General features: G+C 48.8%; 1 protein-coding gene across 3 annotated transcripts in view; it reads right to left on the minus strand.

Annotated features, from left to right (window-relative positions):
* Nucleotides 1-13,815, minus strand: part of PIK3C2B (phosphatidylinositol-4-phosphate 3-kinase catalytic subunit type 2 beta) — a 202,458-nt gene that overhangs the window by 130,538 nt on the left and 58,105 nt on the right. For all 3 annotated transcript variants that reach the window (XM_088458178.1, XM_088458180.1, XM_088458177.1), the window contains exon 6: nucleotides 209-320. In XM_088458178.1, coding sequence (XP_088314304.1) covers nucleotides 209-320 — 112 coding nt within the window. The remainder of the gene's footprint in view (nucleotides 1-208; nucleotides 321-13,815) is intronic.

A 13,815-nucleotide genomic window follows, 5' to 3' on the forward strand; every position in this document is an offset into this window, starting at 1 on the left:
CCAAAATGCACTTCGCACAATATTTGTGATATGTACTATAGTAAATGGGCACCTAAAAGCTAGGCAAAGCATTTCTAGGTAGGGGTATGAGGATTCTCACTGATCACTGTAAACAGAGTGTCTAATACTGGAGGAATTTATTGCCAGACAGGCAGAGAGCTTAGAATTTAGTATGACACAATATTTGTTAGGTGTGTTCTCCTCTTACCGATCTTGCAAGATCACCCAGCACCATCTCCTTTTTAATCAGCTGAAGCCGGACGTCTGTGTTAAATTTCCTGCATTGTTGGATGTATTCATGACTACCAAGAGGCTGTTCACTGTAGAGAAAACCACATACTTTACATTAGGAGGGCAATTAGAATCTATATAATGAGCAAGTTGTGGTAAATGTATTCCATTAGAAAAGGACAAAGAAGTGTGTGAAATAGAGCAGAGATTTTAAAGGGACACTTTTATAAAAAAAACAAACAAAAAAAAAAAAACAGACTTTACTGATTTGGAATCATGGTGTGTACAGCTGTAGTGTCGCTCTACAATAGACTTGTACACAAATCAGGTGATGTAACACTGTAATATCGCTTTATACACTCGCTGATAATGTCGAAATTCATGTATATTTTTAGGTTTCCTAAAAAGCAGCTCAATGATGATTCTGATTATCCGGATGTATCAAATTTGACCACCCACACGTGACCAACACTGGTAACAGATTCCACTGATCAAAGCTCAGACTGCACAACTTCATGCATATGGTCAGATTAACGCTGTTTGTGTAGAAAAAAATTAGACAACATTCAGACAAGTAAAATCTTTTCTTTTTCTACATATTATAAATGATATGCATTAGTTATAATGGGTAAACAGTCCCACATTATAAATAATGCACATCTGACAATGTAGTGTGATGTAAAACACAGGGCTTTTTTCTTTCACAAAATACTGTTAACAGTTATTCCCCCTACAAACCTATGTTTAACCCAAAAGCAATAAACTTTGGAGAGTTTTGTATAAAGTCTATCTTTAAAATGTAAAACCAAAGGGAGATGGGGGATACGTATTTACTAAATTTACCTTTAGCAAATATACTTCAATGTGGTCAATCCAATTAGGAGCGATGTTCTCACCCCCGTGCTAAGTGCAGCTGGATGTTGCACTTACAGTACTTTTGGACCCGTATTTGCAGCCCCATAGGACTGCAAGCAAAAAAGTGCGAGTCCGACGTGAGATTGGGCCGCGATGGGAGGTGAATTGCCGCACCGTTGCCGACGTTTCTATGCCATTGCAACGGCAATTTGCCTTCTTTGGTCCTAAATGGACTGACCCCAATGAATCATTGTTATTAGAGGTACAGCAGTGGTGCCAGGCAGAATATTGACATTCAGAACATGGTCAAAATGTCGACATGTTCATATGTCGACTTCAAAATATCGACAGTACATTTAGGTGTTACTTTTAGGGTTAGGTTTAGACTAAAATATGCAAAAAACTGTGTGTCGATATTTAACAATGTCGACATTTGTGAATGATGACATTTTTCCTGTTGAACTAGCGTACATGACAACATTCTGAATGTCAACTTTTCATACCACATCCACAGCAGTAAAAGTAGCACCTGCTATATGCTGCACAGAGTAAGGGCTGCTTCTGTTTCTCGGTCTCCGAGATCACACAAGCTACTGTACTATTACCATCATAGGGTATTGTCATTTTGAAGTTACCAGAAATGCAAGCAACAATGGAAAAACATCTGTGTGTGGTGGGTGTTATTAGAGGTGGGAAGATGTGAGGGGCTCTGGTTTAGGCTTTCACTGAGGACTATACTTTATACTGATTTATGATTGTTATTTAGCAGAGTAGAGAAAGTCACTGTTATCTACCACTACCTAAAACCCAGGTCTGGCGTATGCATGAAAGGTGTGACGAGGGTTGACAGTCGCAGGTTCGCAACCTTGCTCACTAGCAGAGTTTGAAAGGTGCAACCCGGGTCACGCCTGACACAAATTGACTGGCCGGGGACAGTGGCGCTTGGAGATATCATGAATGCTGGAAGACCCAGGAATAAACCGGGACATCCCTCTAAGAGTGAAAGGGGTAACATAGCTTTAACGTGTGATCTGTGTCTTGGATGCGAGACGGGTTGAAGCCGGAAATTTATGTCTGAAAGAGGTATAAGTCATTACAGGCTTTGGCTTGCTTTCCATAGATTTTATTCAATAAACTTAATACAGGGTTTTTGATATGCATAAAAATTAGGGGTGAGCGGGTTCGGATTTCTGAAATCCGAACCCCCCCCGATCCGAGGCAGATCCGAGTCAGGCTCGACTTTTCCCGCCTGACTCGGATCTGAAATCGAGGCAAAACGTCATCATCCCGCCTTCCGAGTCTCGCGGGTTTTGGAACCTATATAAGGTACCCGCGTCGGCGCCATTTTCTCACTCGGCTGTGGACAGTGAAGAGGGAGGGTGGGAGTTAGGGCTGGCTGGGCTGTGTAGTGTAGTGCAGACTAGTGTTGTGCTGTGCTGCTGTTGTCCAATACTTCAAAGTCCATAGGGGCTGGCTGTGTTGTGCTGTGCTGCTGTTGTTAATAGGGGCTGTGTCCACTACTTCAAAGTCCATAGGGGCTGGCTGGACTGTGTTGTGCAGTCAGTTCTCCATAGGGGCTGTGTCCACTCCAAAGTCCTGTGCAGTGTCCCAGTCCTAAAGGGGTGCTGTAGTGTTGTCCAAGGGGTGCTCTGTCCATCAGGGGTGCTCCCCCCAAGTGCTAAAAAAATAATATTTTTTGTGTGTTTGTGAATTGTGTGCGCAGTAGCCGCACGTGCATCAACAAAGTAGTGCCAAGCGTGCACCTGTGTCATAAGTAAAGGGCCGGCTGGCTTGACCGTTAAAGGGTGCTGTAACCCCCAAAGTACACTCCAGTCCAAACCAAAAAAAAAATTATTTTCTGTGTTTGTGAATTGTGTGCACTGTGGCTGCACGTGCATCAACAAAGGAGCAGCGCCAAGCGTGCGCCTGTGTCCCATAAGTAAAGAGCCGGCTGGCTCATTTCTTAAAGGGTGGTGTAACCCACAAAGTGCACTACTCTCCAGCAAAAATAAAAAAATATTTTCTGTGTTTGTGTGCGCTTTAGCCGCACGTATATATCAATATAACATAAATGGAGGAACAAACTTTCTCCGATAAAAATAAAATAGGGAAAGATCAAGAACCACTTCCTCCTAGTGCTGTTGCTGCTGCTGGGAGTTGTTCATCATCCCAGAGAGGAAGTAGGAACATCACTACTTTTACTAAACAATTGACCCTCCAACAGTCCCTAGCGATGAGGATGAAGTACAACAGCAGTCATCCTGAAGCAAAACGTATAACTGAGGCCTTGACTGCTATGTTGGTGTTAGACGTGCGTCCGGTATCCGCCATTAGTGCAGTGGGATTTAGACAATTGATGGAGGTAGTGTGTCCCCGGTTCCAAATCCCGTCTAGATTCCACCTGCATCCTCAAAGCAGCAGCGACAAGCGTGCGTCTGTCTGTTAAAGGGTGGTGACACCCTCAAAGTGTGCTACACAAACAATAAAAATATTGTTCTTTTTTTTTCTGTCTTTGTGAAATGTGTGGGCTGTAGCCGCACCTGCATCCTTAAAGCAGCAGCGACAAGCGTGCGTCTGTCTGTTAAAGGGTGGTGTAACTCTCAAAGTGCTCCAAAAAATAAAAAACTATTTTTTTAATGTGTTTGTGACTTGTGTGCGATGTAGCCGCACTTGCATCCTCAAAGCAGCAGCGACAAGCGTGCGTCTGTCTGTTAAAGGATTACATCGGTGACAGCATCCAAGTAGGCATGTCAGACAGTCCGTACCTGTACTGGCAGGAAAAAGAAGCAATTTGGAGGTCCCTGTACAAACTGGCTCTATTTTACCTGAGTTGCCCCCCCTCCAGTGTGTACTCCGAAAGAGTATTTAGTGCAGCCGGGAACCTTGTCAGCGAAAGGCGTAGGAGGTTGCTTCCACAAAATGTGGAGAAGATGATGTTCATAAAATGAATTATCAACTCTTCCAGGGAGACCAGCCTCCAGAACGTACAGAGGGACCTGTGGTTGTGGATTCCAGCGGGGACGAATTAATACTCTGTGAGGATGAGGATGTACACAACACTGAAGAGGGTGAGGAATCGGTGGATGAGGAGGATGAGGACGACATCTTGCCTCCGTAGAGCCAGTTTGTGCAGGGACAGATTAATTGCCAGCTTGATTTGTGGGGGCCCAAACGAACCAATCATTTCAGCCACAGTCGTGTGGCAGACCCTGGCGCTGAAATGTTTGGTTTGTTAAAGTGTGCATGTCCTGTTTATACAACATAAGGGTGGGTGGGAGGGCCCAAGGACAATTCCATCTTGCACCTCTTTTTTTTCTTTGCATTATGTATAGTTTGGGGCCTAGTTTTTCAAACTGCCATCCTGTCTGCCACTGCAGTGCCACTCCTAGATGGACCACGTGTTTGTGCCGCCCACTCGTATCTCTTAGCATAGTCATCCAGCTACCTCGATGCAACCTTTTGGACATAAAAACACTATTGTGAGGTGTGAGGTGTTCAGAATAGACTGGAAATGAGTGGAAATTAAGGTTATTGAGGTTAATAATAGCATAGGAGCAGAAAAACCCACAAATTCTGTGATTTTAGCTGTTTTTATGCTTTTTTTCAAAAAAATACAGATCCAAAACACAAAACCCAGAACCCAAAACACGGAAGGGTGGTTTTGGCAAAACCAATCCAGATCCAAAACACGAAGAAAGATCCAGATCCAAAACCAAAACACAAAACACGAAAAGTGGCCGGTGCACACCCCTAATAAAAATACAATTCCTTCACAAATCACATGACTTAACATACCTTTCACACATAGACCAAAATCTGGGTTTTTGCACATGAACGCACATCGACCCAGGTTTTCTGCTCTTTTCAAGGGTCGGACTGAGACCCGAGGAAATTCACTTGTTGATGGACCTGTGTATTTCCCAGGTAGTTGGTCTGTTAGTTGCGCTTTTTGTCTAAGCAACTTGCCAGGTGGTTCTTTGAAGAAAACACACTGAGATAATGAAAGAGAGGCCAGCATAATTCAAGTGTCTGTATTCAGGAGGGACAGTCCTTCTTTGGATAAAAAATCTGCCAGTCGGTTTTCACCTCTTATAGTTCTGTATAGACACACTCCTGTAGCTCTAGCTCCTAAATGTGACATATTGGAGAGCTGTCAGTTGCCTGTTGCTGCACGCAGTAAGATAAGCTATGTGATCTTGTTGTAAGCTTTCTTTTCTAACCAATTTTATACAGAGAGCAATTAAAGATCTTTTTATAACAAATATGAAATGTCCATCTTTGGCCATAGTTTTTTTCTTAATATTAAATTTGCAAAAATCTCAAAAAAACTTTTTACATGTCATTATGGGGTATTACGTGTAGAATTTTGTGGACAAAAATATGAGATATGGTAAGAACTTACCCTTGTTATCTCTATTTCTACAAAGTCCATAGGGTTCCACAGGATACCTTGGGGTATAGGTGTGACGTCAGTCGCAGGGCACCAAAGAGTTAAGCTTTCAGCCTCCCAGGATGCACTAGGTCCCCCTCCTATACCCCGCCCCCGGGCCAAGGCACCTCAGTTAGTTACCAAGCCATAGGCCGGAGGAGGAGAAGGAAGAGAGAGAACAAAGATCTGGACACATACAAGAATCACATTCTCACCAGAGGGAGACGGAAAACCGGTGACCAGAGCAAAGCCCATCTGCAGCACAGGTGCGACAGGGCGGGAGTCCTGTGGAACCCTATGGACTTCGTAGAAATAGAGATAACAAGGGTAAGTTCTTACCATATCTCATATTTTCTACTTCAGGGTCCATAGGGTATCCACAGGATACCTTGGGGATGTCCCAAAGCAGTATCCTTTAAGGGTGGGGACGCTCCTGTGCAGAAAGGAGAATCCGCCGCCCGAAGGAAGCATCCTGAGAGGCGAAGGTGTCAAACCTGTAATACCTCACGAAGGTATGGACAGAAGACCACGTAGCAGCCTTGCAGATCTGAACTGCCGAGGCACCACGTCGAGCTGCCCACGAAGGACCCACAGACCTAGTGGAATGAGCCTTCAGAGAAGGAGGGACCGGTAGGCCTTCATGAAGATAAGCTTCAGAAATAGCCATACGGATCCAGGCTGCCAAAGTTTGCTTTGAAGCAGGCCAACCCTTTTTACGGAAGCCATAGAGGACAAACAAAGCGTCCGACTTCCTAAACGAAGAAGTGCGGTCAACATAAGTCCTTAAGGCCCGCACAACATCCAAAGAGGCCTCACCCACGGAAAGACCCGGTGAGTTAAAGGCCGGAACAACTATTTCCTCGTTAACATGAAACTGGGAAACAACTTTGGGAAGAAACTCGGGCCGAGTGCGGAGCACTGCCCTGTTCCCATAAAAAACCAAGAAAGGGGGTCTACAAGAAAGAGCCCCTAACTCAGAAACACGTCTGGCCGAAGCAATGGCCAGAAGGAAAACAGTCTTAGCTGTTAGCCATTTAAGATCCACTGAGCCCAGTGGTTCAAACGGCGGTCCTTGGAGAGCCCTCAGGACCACAGCCAAATCCCAAGGCGCCACAGGTGGAACAAAGGGCGGCTGAATGCGGAGAACACCCTGCATAAAGGTGCGCACATCCGGGATTGTAGCAATCCTACGGTGAAACCAGACAGATAGGGCCGAAACCTGTACCTTCAAAGAAGCAAGGCGAAGCCCATGATCTAGTCCCGCTTGCAGGAAGGCGAGAATCCGAGACAGACGAAACTCCCGCGGTGCATAACCTCTCGGTCGACACCACTGGAAGAACGTATGCCACACGCGATGGTATATCCTCGCGGAAGACGGTTTCCGAGCTCGTAACATGGTACGCACCACAGAGCTGGAAAACCCCCGGGACCTCAGCATGGCCGTCTCAACAGCCACGCCGTCAAAGACAGCCGAGTCAGGTCCGGGTGAAGGCAAGGACCCTGAGACAGAAGGTCCGGTCGTAGCGGCAACCGCAGAGGAATGTCCACGGACAGACCCTGAAGGTCTGAGAACCAGTGCCGTCTGGGCCACGCGGGAGCTATCAACAGGAGCGTCCCTCCTTCCTGTTTGAATTTCCGGATTACCCGTGGAAGAAGGGAGACCGGAGGGAACAGGTATGCGAACCGGAACGTCCACCGGACGGACAGAGCATCCACCAGAGACGCCCCTTCGTCTCTTGTGCGAGACCCGTACACCGGCAACTTGTTGTTGTGCCGGGACGCCATGAGGTCGATTTCTGGAAGACCCCACCTGTCCACCAGTAGTTGAAAAACGTCCGGGTGCAGGGACCATTCCCCCGGATGAACGTCCTGGCGACTTAGAAAGTCCGCCTCCCAATTTAGCACTCCCGGGATGAAGACCGCTGATATGGCCGGAAGATTGCGCTCCGCCCAAACCAGGATCCGAGAGACCTCTACGAGAGCCGCCCGACTGCGAGTTCCTCCTTGCCTGTTTATGTAGGCCACGGTGGTAGCGTTGTCCGACTGGACCTGCACCGGGCGACCCTGGAGAAACCGCTGTTGCTGCTGGAGAGCATTGAAGACCGCACGGAGTTCCAAGATATTTATTGGAAGCTCCGCTTCTGTCGGCGTCCACCTGCCCTGGAACAAGTGTGGACCCGAAACTGCTCCCCAGCCCCGAAGACTGGCGTCCGTTGTCAACAGGACCCAATTTGGAACCCAGAACGGACGTCCCTTGTTGAGGTGGGCCGTCTGTAACCACCACGCAAGGGACAGGCGAACCTCCTGGGTGAGCACAATCGTCTGGGACTTCAAAGACTGAGTCAGCCCGTTCCACTTGGACAGGATCAGGTGCTGCAGAGGTCTGGAGTGAAACTGGGCGTATTCCACCATGTCGAACACCGACACCATGGAGCCCAGTAACCTCATCGCCGAGTGTAAGGACACCCGGCGGCTGTGCAGGCAACTGCGCACCCTTGACTGTAAAGCAGAGATCTTGTCCTCCGTCACGAAGATCCTTTGCTGTCCCGAGTCCAATAAGGCTCCAAGATGCAGAATCCTCCGAGACGGGATTAGAGTGGACTTCTGCCATTTGATTAGCCAGCCGTGCCGTTGCAGCAGTGCAATGGTCAGGTCCAAGTGGCGTAACAGGAGCTCTGGAGATCCTGCCACCAATAACAGGTCGTCCAAATACGGCAACATGCGGACTCCCTGCAGCCGCAGAGAAGCCGCCATGACCGCCATCACCTTGGTGAAAACACGTGGTGCTGTTGCCAGGCCAAAAGGTAACGCCCGAAACTGGAAGTGGTCGCTGCGGATTGCAAACCTGAGGAACTGTTGATGGCGCCAAAGAATAGGGACATGCAGGTAAGCGTCCTGTATGTCCAATGACACCAAGTAGTCCCCAGGTTCCAGCGCCAGAATGATGGACCGTAGGGTCTCCATCCGAAACTTCGGGACCCGCAAAGACTTGTTGAGTGCTTTGAGGTTGAGAATCGGACGATATGACCCATTGGGTTTCTGTACCAAAAATAGATTTGAATAGAAACCCTGGCCCCTCTGGGAGAATGGAACCGCCACTATAACTCCAGCCTGGAGCATAGTGTGCAATACCTTCCGCAGCTCCGTAGCCTTGTTCCGGTCTGATGGGAGACCCGTGGTGAAGAAGCGAGCCGGGGGTCTGTGCCGGAAGGAGAGGGCGTATCCGTGGGAAACCACCTCCAGAACCCAAGTGTCTGTCGTAGTGGTCGACCAACACTGGGCGAACTGTAGCAGGCGGCCTCCCACCCTGGGATCCCCCAAAGGGAGGCCCGGACCGTCAGGCCGCAGGCTTGTCATCTGGCTTGGGGGCCGGACGTCTGGTACTCCATGCCTGCTTCCGGGGCTTGACCGATTTCTTAGGGCCAGCCTGTCGAGGAAACGACTGTGGTTTGGGCCTGCCCTGGGCCCTAGATGACCGAAAGGACGATGGTCCCGAACCAGAAGGAGCAGCGGCCGACGGGAGACAAGCAGATTTGGCTGCCGCCAGCGTGGCCACAATCTTATCCAGATCCGGACCGAAGAGAACTTCTCCGGTAAACGGCAACGCTTCCAGACCTTTCTTGGAATCTGCGTCCGCCTTCCAGGATCGCAGCCACAAGGTGCGACGAGCAGCTACCGCTGCTGAAGAAATTCTAGACACCAGAGTACTAATGTCTAGAGCCGCCTCGTTGATGTAGGTGGCCGAATCACGGAGATTGCCAATCAACTCCGCCTGTTCGGCCGGACAGTCGGATTCAAAAGAAGCCTCTAATGAATCCGCCCAGCGCGCCATCGCTCTGGCAACCCAGCAAATGGCCATAGCCGGCCGTGCTGCCCCCCCTGCAAGGGAATAAGCGGACTTCAGGCAGATTTCTACCTTGCGGTCCGTAGCATCCTTAAGGGAGGACATGGATGGCATCGGCAATGTGGCACTACGGACAAGACGGGTCACGTGAGAATCCACCTGTGGAGGGGATTCCCACTTAGCAAAATAATTATCCGCGAACGGATAAGCCACCGCCAGGCGTCTCTGCGGCTGGTATCTTTTGCCAGGTTGTTTCCACGCCTCCTCTAAATGGTCCACCAACTGACCCGAAAGAGGAAAGACTGTGGCATCGCCCTTCACATCTTTGAAAAAGGCATACTTAGATTTAGCCGCTGGGGGAACTTCGTCCTCAATCACCAAGGCTGTGCGGACCGCCCGAATAAGTCCAGGAATATATACTTTGGACTTAGCATCAGCGTCCTTAGTATGGAGAGGTTCCTGATCGTAAGGATCAAGAATCTCCCCATCATCAGACGTCCCTTCGTCATCCTCATAAGGAGCGGACAGAGACGCCACCGGCCTTTTATGAGGCCGCATCACAGACTCCCCTTGCAACACATCCGACAAGTGCTGTACAGAACTCGTCAGGGAGTTAACCCACGCTGGCTCCTGAGAACCCGGGAGCGGGGAAATAGGGAGACTGTGGGGTACCACCAATTGTCGTGGGAACCCCTGCATGGGTGACGACACCACAGACTGCTGGGACAAACCCCTCGGAGTAAACGCGGGCTGCGGAGCTAACTGGCCCACTAAAGCTGTTAACGCCTGAGCGAAACAAGCCCAGGGCGGCTCCTGTACCGGTGCTGTAACCGTAATAGGCCGCGCCATGGACAAACACTGCCGGCAAAGGCCCTCCGCGCTACCCTCCCCCTCCGCTAACGGTACTTTGCACGTGGTACACTGAAGCCGGAGGGGAAAATCACTTTCAGACATGATGGCACCACGTATGTGACCTCTCTCACCAATTAAGTATTAAATAGGCGAGAGACCACCCTGCAGCACCGCACCGCAAGGGCTTTAGCAGAAGAACAGGGACAGTAATAAAGCTGACAGTTTAGAGAAGAAAAGTTACAGGCAGCAGCGCTAGCACAGTCACATACAATGCAGAGAAATAACAATTCCTGCACTAACAGCGCTGATCACTCAACTACACAGACACAGGGCCTGGTAGGACACAGCGCTGCATACACAGACCTGACCACAGCGGAGGAGAGGTATGCGGGGGGACCCAGACCACGATGCTTCCGTCCAGCGCTTCCAGCAGCGTTCACCATGCGTTCTGGAGAAGATGGCCGCCGAGGAGCAGAGAGGAGGCTGGCCTGGGGGAGGAGCGCTGCCACAGGACCAGTCGGCAGCATGCAGAGAGGGCTGTGTGCAGCGGGGGAGGCGCCGGCTGTGAGACAGGGAAGGCGCGCTCCCCTGGCATGCATTTAACCCCTGGGACGCCGCAGCGCTACCGCTCTGCTGCGGTCCGCTGTCCCAGGGGGTAGTGGAAGCGCAGGTTGGTCGCCTGGCTCCACGCTGCAGCCAGTCCCCAGGGAGCCCCCTGCCTGGGGACTTAGGACCATGTGATCAGCGGGGACCCACCGCGGGACCCCGCTGCTTACCTCTGTCCCCCTTGAATCCGGCCATGGTCCGGAGCATCTGGGGTCACCGCTAGCTGTGACCCCAGACGCCCACCAGCATCCCCGGATCAGTACCGGCGTTCTGGTACCGGCGGGGTGTAGGGAAGACAGCATGGACGTCAGGACTGACTGTCCATGCTGTTCATCCAGATGTGCAGCCACAGGTGCATGAAGAATAAGCTTCAGGGGCTCTTCTAGCCCCCACTCCAACAGGTGCACCCGACTCCGGCCGGGCACCAAACTAAACTGAGGTGCCTTGGCCCGGGGGCGGGGTATAGGAGGGGGACCTAGTGCATCCTGGGAGGCTGAAAGCTTAACTCTTTGGTGCCCTGCGACTGACGTCACACCTATACCCCAAGGTATCCTGTGGACCCTGAAGTAGAAAATGAATTTATTCCATTTTGGAATAAGGCTGTAACATAACAAAATGTGGAAAAAGTGAAGCGCTGTGAAAATACTTTCCGAATGCACTGTATACGGCGCCACAAGTGTTCCGCAGCGCCTTACAGAGTACATAAAATCATAAGTGAAAAAGAAACGAATAACTTACAGTACATTACAGTGCAGGACAAGGACACGATTTATATACATTGCTGCAATAGCGATTAAAGCACTCACAATAAGCAGCAGGGAGTTAGCAGTCACCTGTTAGGTGCCCTTATGGGAAGTAAGGAGTGGAAGAAACTGTAAAGAGAAGCACATGAGGGAAGAGGTCCCTGCTCGTGAGAGCTTACATTCTAAAGGGCAGACAGACAGGCGTGACACAGAAGGGCTAGATAGGGAGGAAAGAGCATGAAGTGGGTTAGAATGTTCTATAGCTTTGTGCTAAGGTCAGGGCAGAGTTACCATGAGGATAATAAAACATGCAGAACTCGCATTTCAATATAAAAGCTAAACACATTGTTGTCACTAAGTGACAAAGCTGTTTGTGGGTGGTGATAATGGCTGGTCGATGAAAATGGAGGTGTGGTGGTGCGAACGCAGGAGTGTCTGAGCGTCTTAACGCCGTTTAAGAGGCGTGCATATTAATACATGTCACATGGTTGAAATTCACACTGAAGCACTCGCAGTGCTTACAGTAGGGTATGGTCAGCCACAAGTGCTGCGATCGCTTCCGATGGTACTCGATGTTACCGATGGTTGCATACACTTCCTGGAGATGAAGTGCATAAGTGGGCGTCTTCAGACAGTCTGGTGGGCATCTGCATACACACCGTGATCGCACACCAGGACACAGTGGGCGTGTTAATGCCTTGCCGTGCGATCGCGGATTTGCATACTTTCGCTCCGTGCGAACCCATCTAGCGAGCGGGTCTGAATCGAGCCCTCTGTTCCTAGTAATTCATGCTTTCTAGACCACCTCTTTTAAATGTGATATATGTGAGTTAGTAATGTATACATTTGTGCACCAGCTAGGAAAACGTGAACGAGTTAGGGGTCCTGAGCACCCAGGGGGTGAATACCTAACAGTGAACAGAGTGGAAAAGTGGACAAGTGAAGAAAATGCCCATAGTAACAAATCAGCTTTGAGGTAACATTTATCAAGTACATAAGGCCCCCATACATCAGCAATCTAAAAACCACATTTGAACAATTTGAAGATGTAATGCCTGATCTTAGGATTTCCCAATCTAGCAATCTGCGCCCATACATTACAGATCTTTTCAGTAATTTGCAGATAGTTTTCAGCAAACACAGATCAGCCAATCTTGATATACCCATCATTTTACTAGTAAAGGTCTGTAAATCTGCTGATCATCTCCATACACTAGCAATCTACAGCCCCAATTGATCTGTGAAATCCAACACGTTGGACAATCTGATATACCAATTCCAATCACTTTTTGGTTGAAATCTGCGAAGCCGATACATTGCAGATATTTTTGTACACAATCATCTGCAAATTCCACGATCGATTGCTGATGTATGGGGACCTTTAGAAGCTGATTAGTTGCTATATGCAATTTCTATGCTGGTAAATTTTTACACTGTTTTCACTGCTTGATACATCAACCTTCAAGCTTGAGAAACACTGCAGTAATCTTTCCTGTTCAACATCTCTTAACATCAACATGCAAAGTAGCATATCATTTACCTACATATTAAAGTCATAACCCACCCTCTACGACTTCTCTGGAAAGGGGTGGGGATCGGTAATGACTGTGCCACATTAGGAGCATGCCCATGTTAAACTGGGCATGGCTACACTCAGGGGGCATGTATTGCTCTTCTGAATCCGTAGGCAGCCCCCAAACCACATCACCTGTCAAGAAATAATCTTGAATTGCCACACGTACCATTGGCACCTACCTCTATTGCAAGCAGTACCAGCTCCCTCACTTCGTCCTAAATTCCTGTGAGCAAAAACACAAAATGTGTCAACCCACAGAACAACAGTATGGCCCCCCTCAAACCGGGACTGGCTTGCCAAAACAGAGATAGTTGCGAGGTATTCAGTAATGATGTACTACCATGTGATTCTCACAATACCACAGCTCCACTTGTTAAAAGGAACAAGGAAAACACATCCCGTTAATCATAACAAGTATAATTACAAGTACAAATTTGCACAGTCCCATAAAATGGAAATGTCGCTATGCTAATAATGAATCAGAATTTGTGAAAATAAATTCAGATCCTAGCACTTGCTCTATATATGGATGGTTATCTAATGCAGGAACTGGGTGGTACACCAGAAATTGTTTGCCTAGACTTAAATCGCAGCACCTCCTGCATCCTGAGGTGAGCAGCCTTGAAAATATAGGGGCGGTGTATTTTTACTGCCGTCCATGACAACAAATTATTACTAT

This window comes from Taudactylus pleione, unplaced genomic scaffold, assembly GCF_031769625.1.
Source record: "Taudactylus pleione unplaced genomic scaffold, aTauple2 ptg000814l, whole genome shotgun sequence".
NCBI lineage: Eukaryota > Metazoa > Chordata > Amphibia > Anura > Myobatrachidae > Taudactylus > Taudactylus pleione.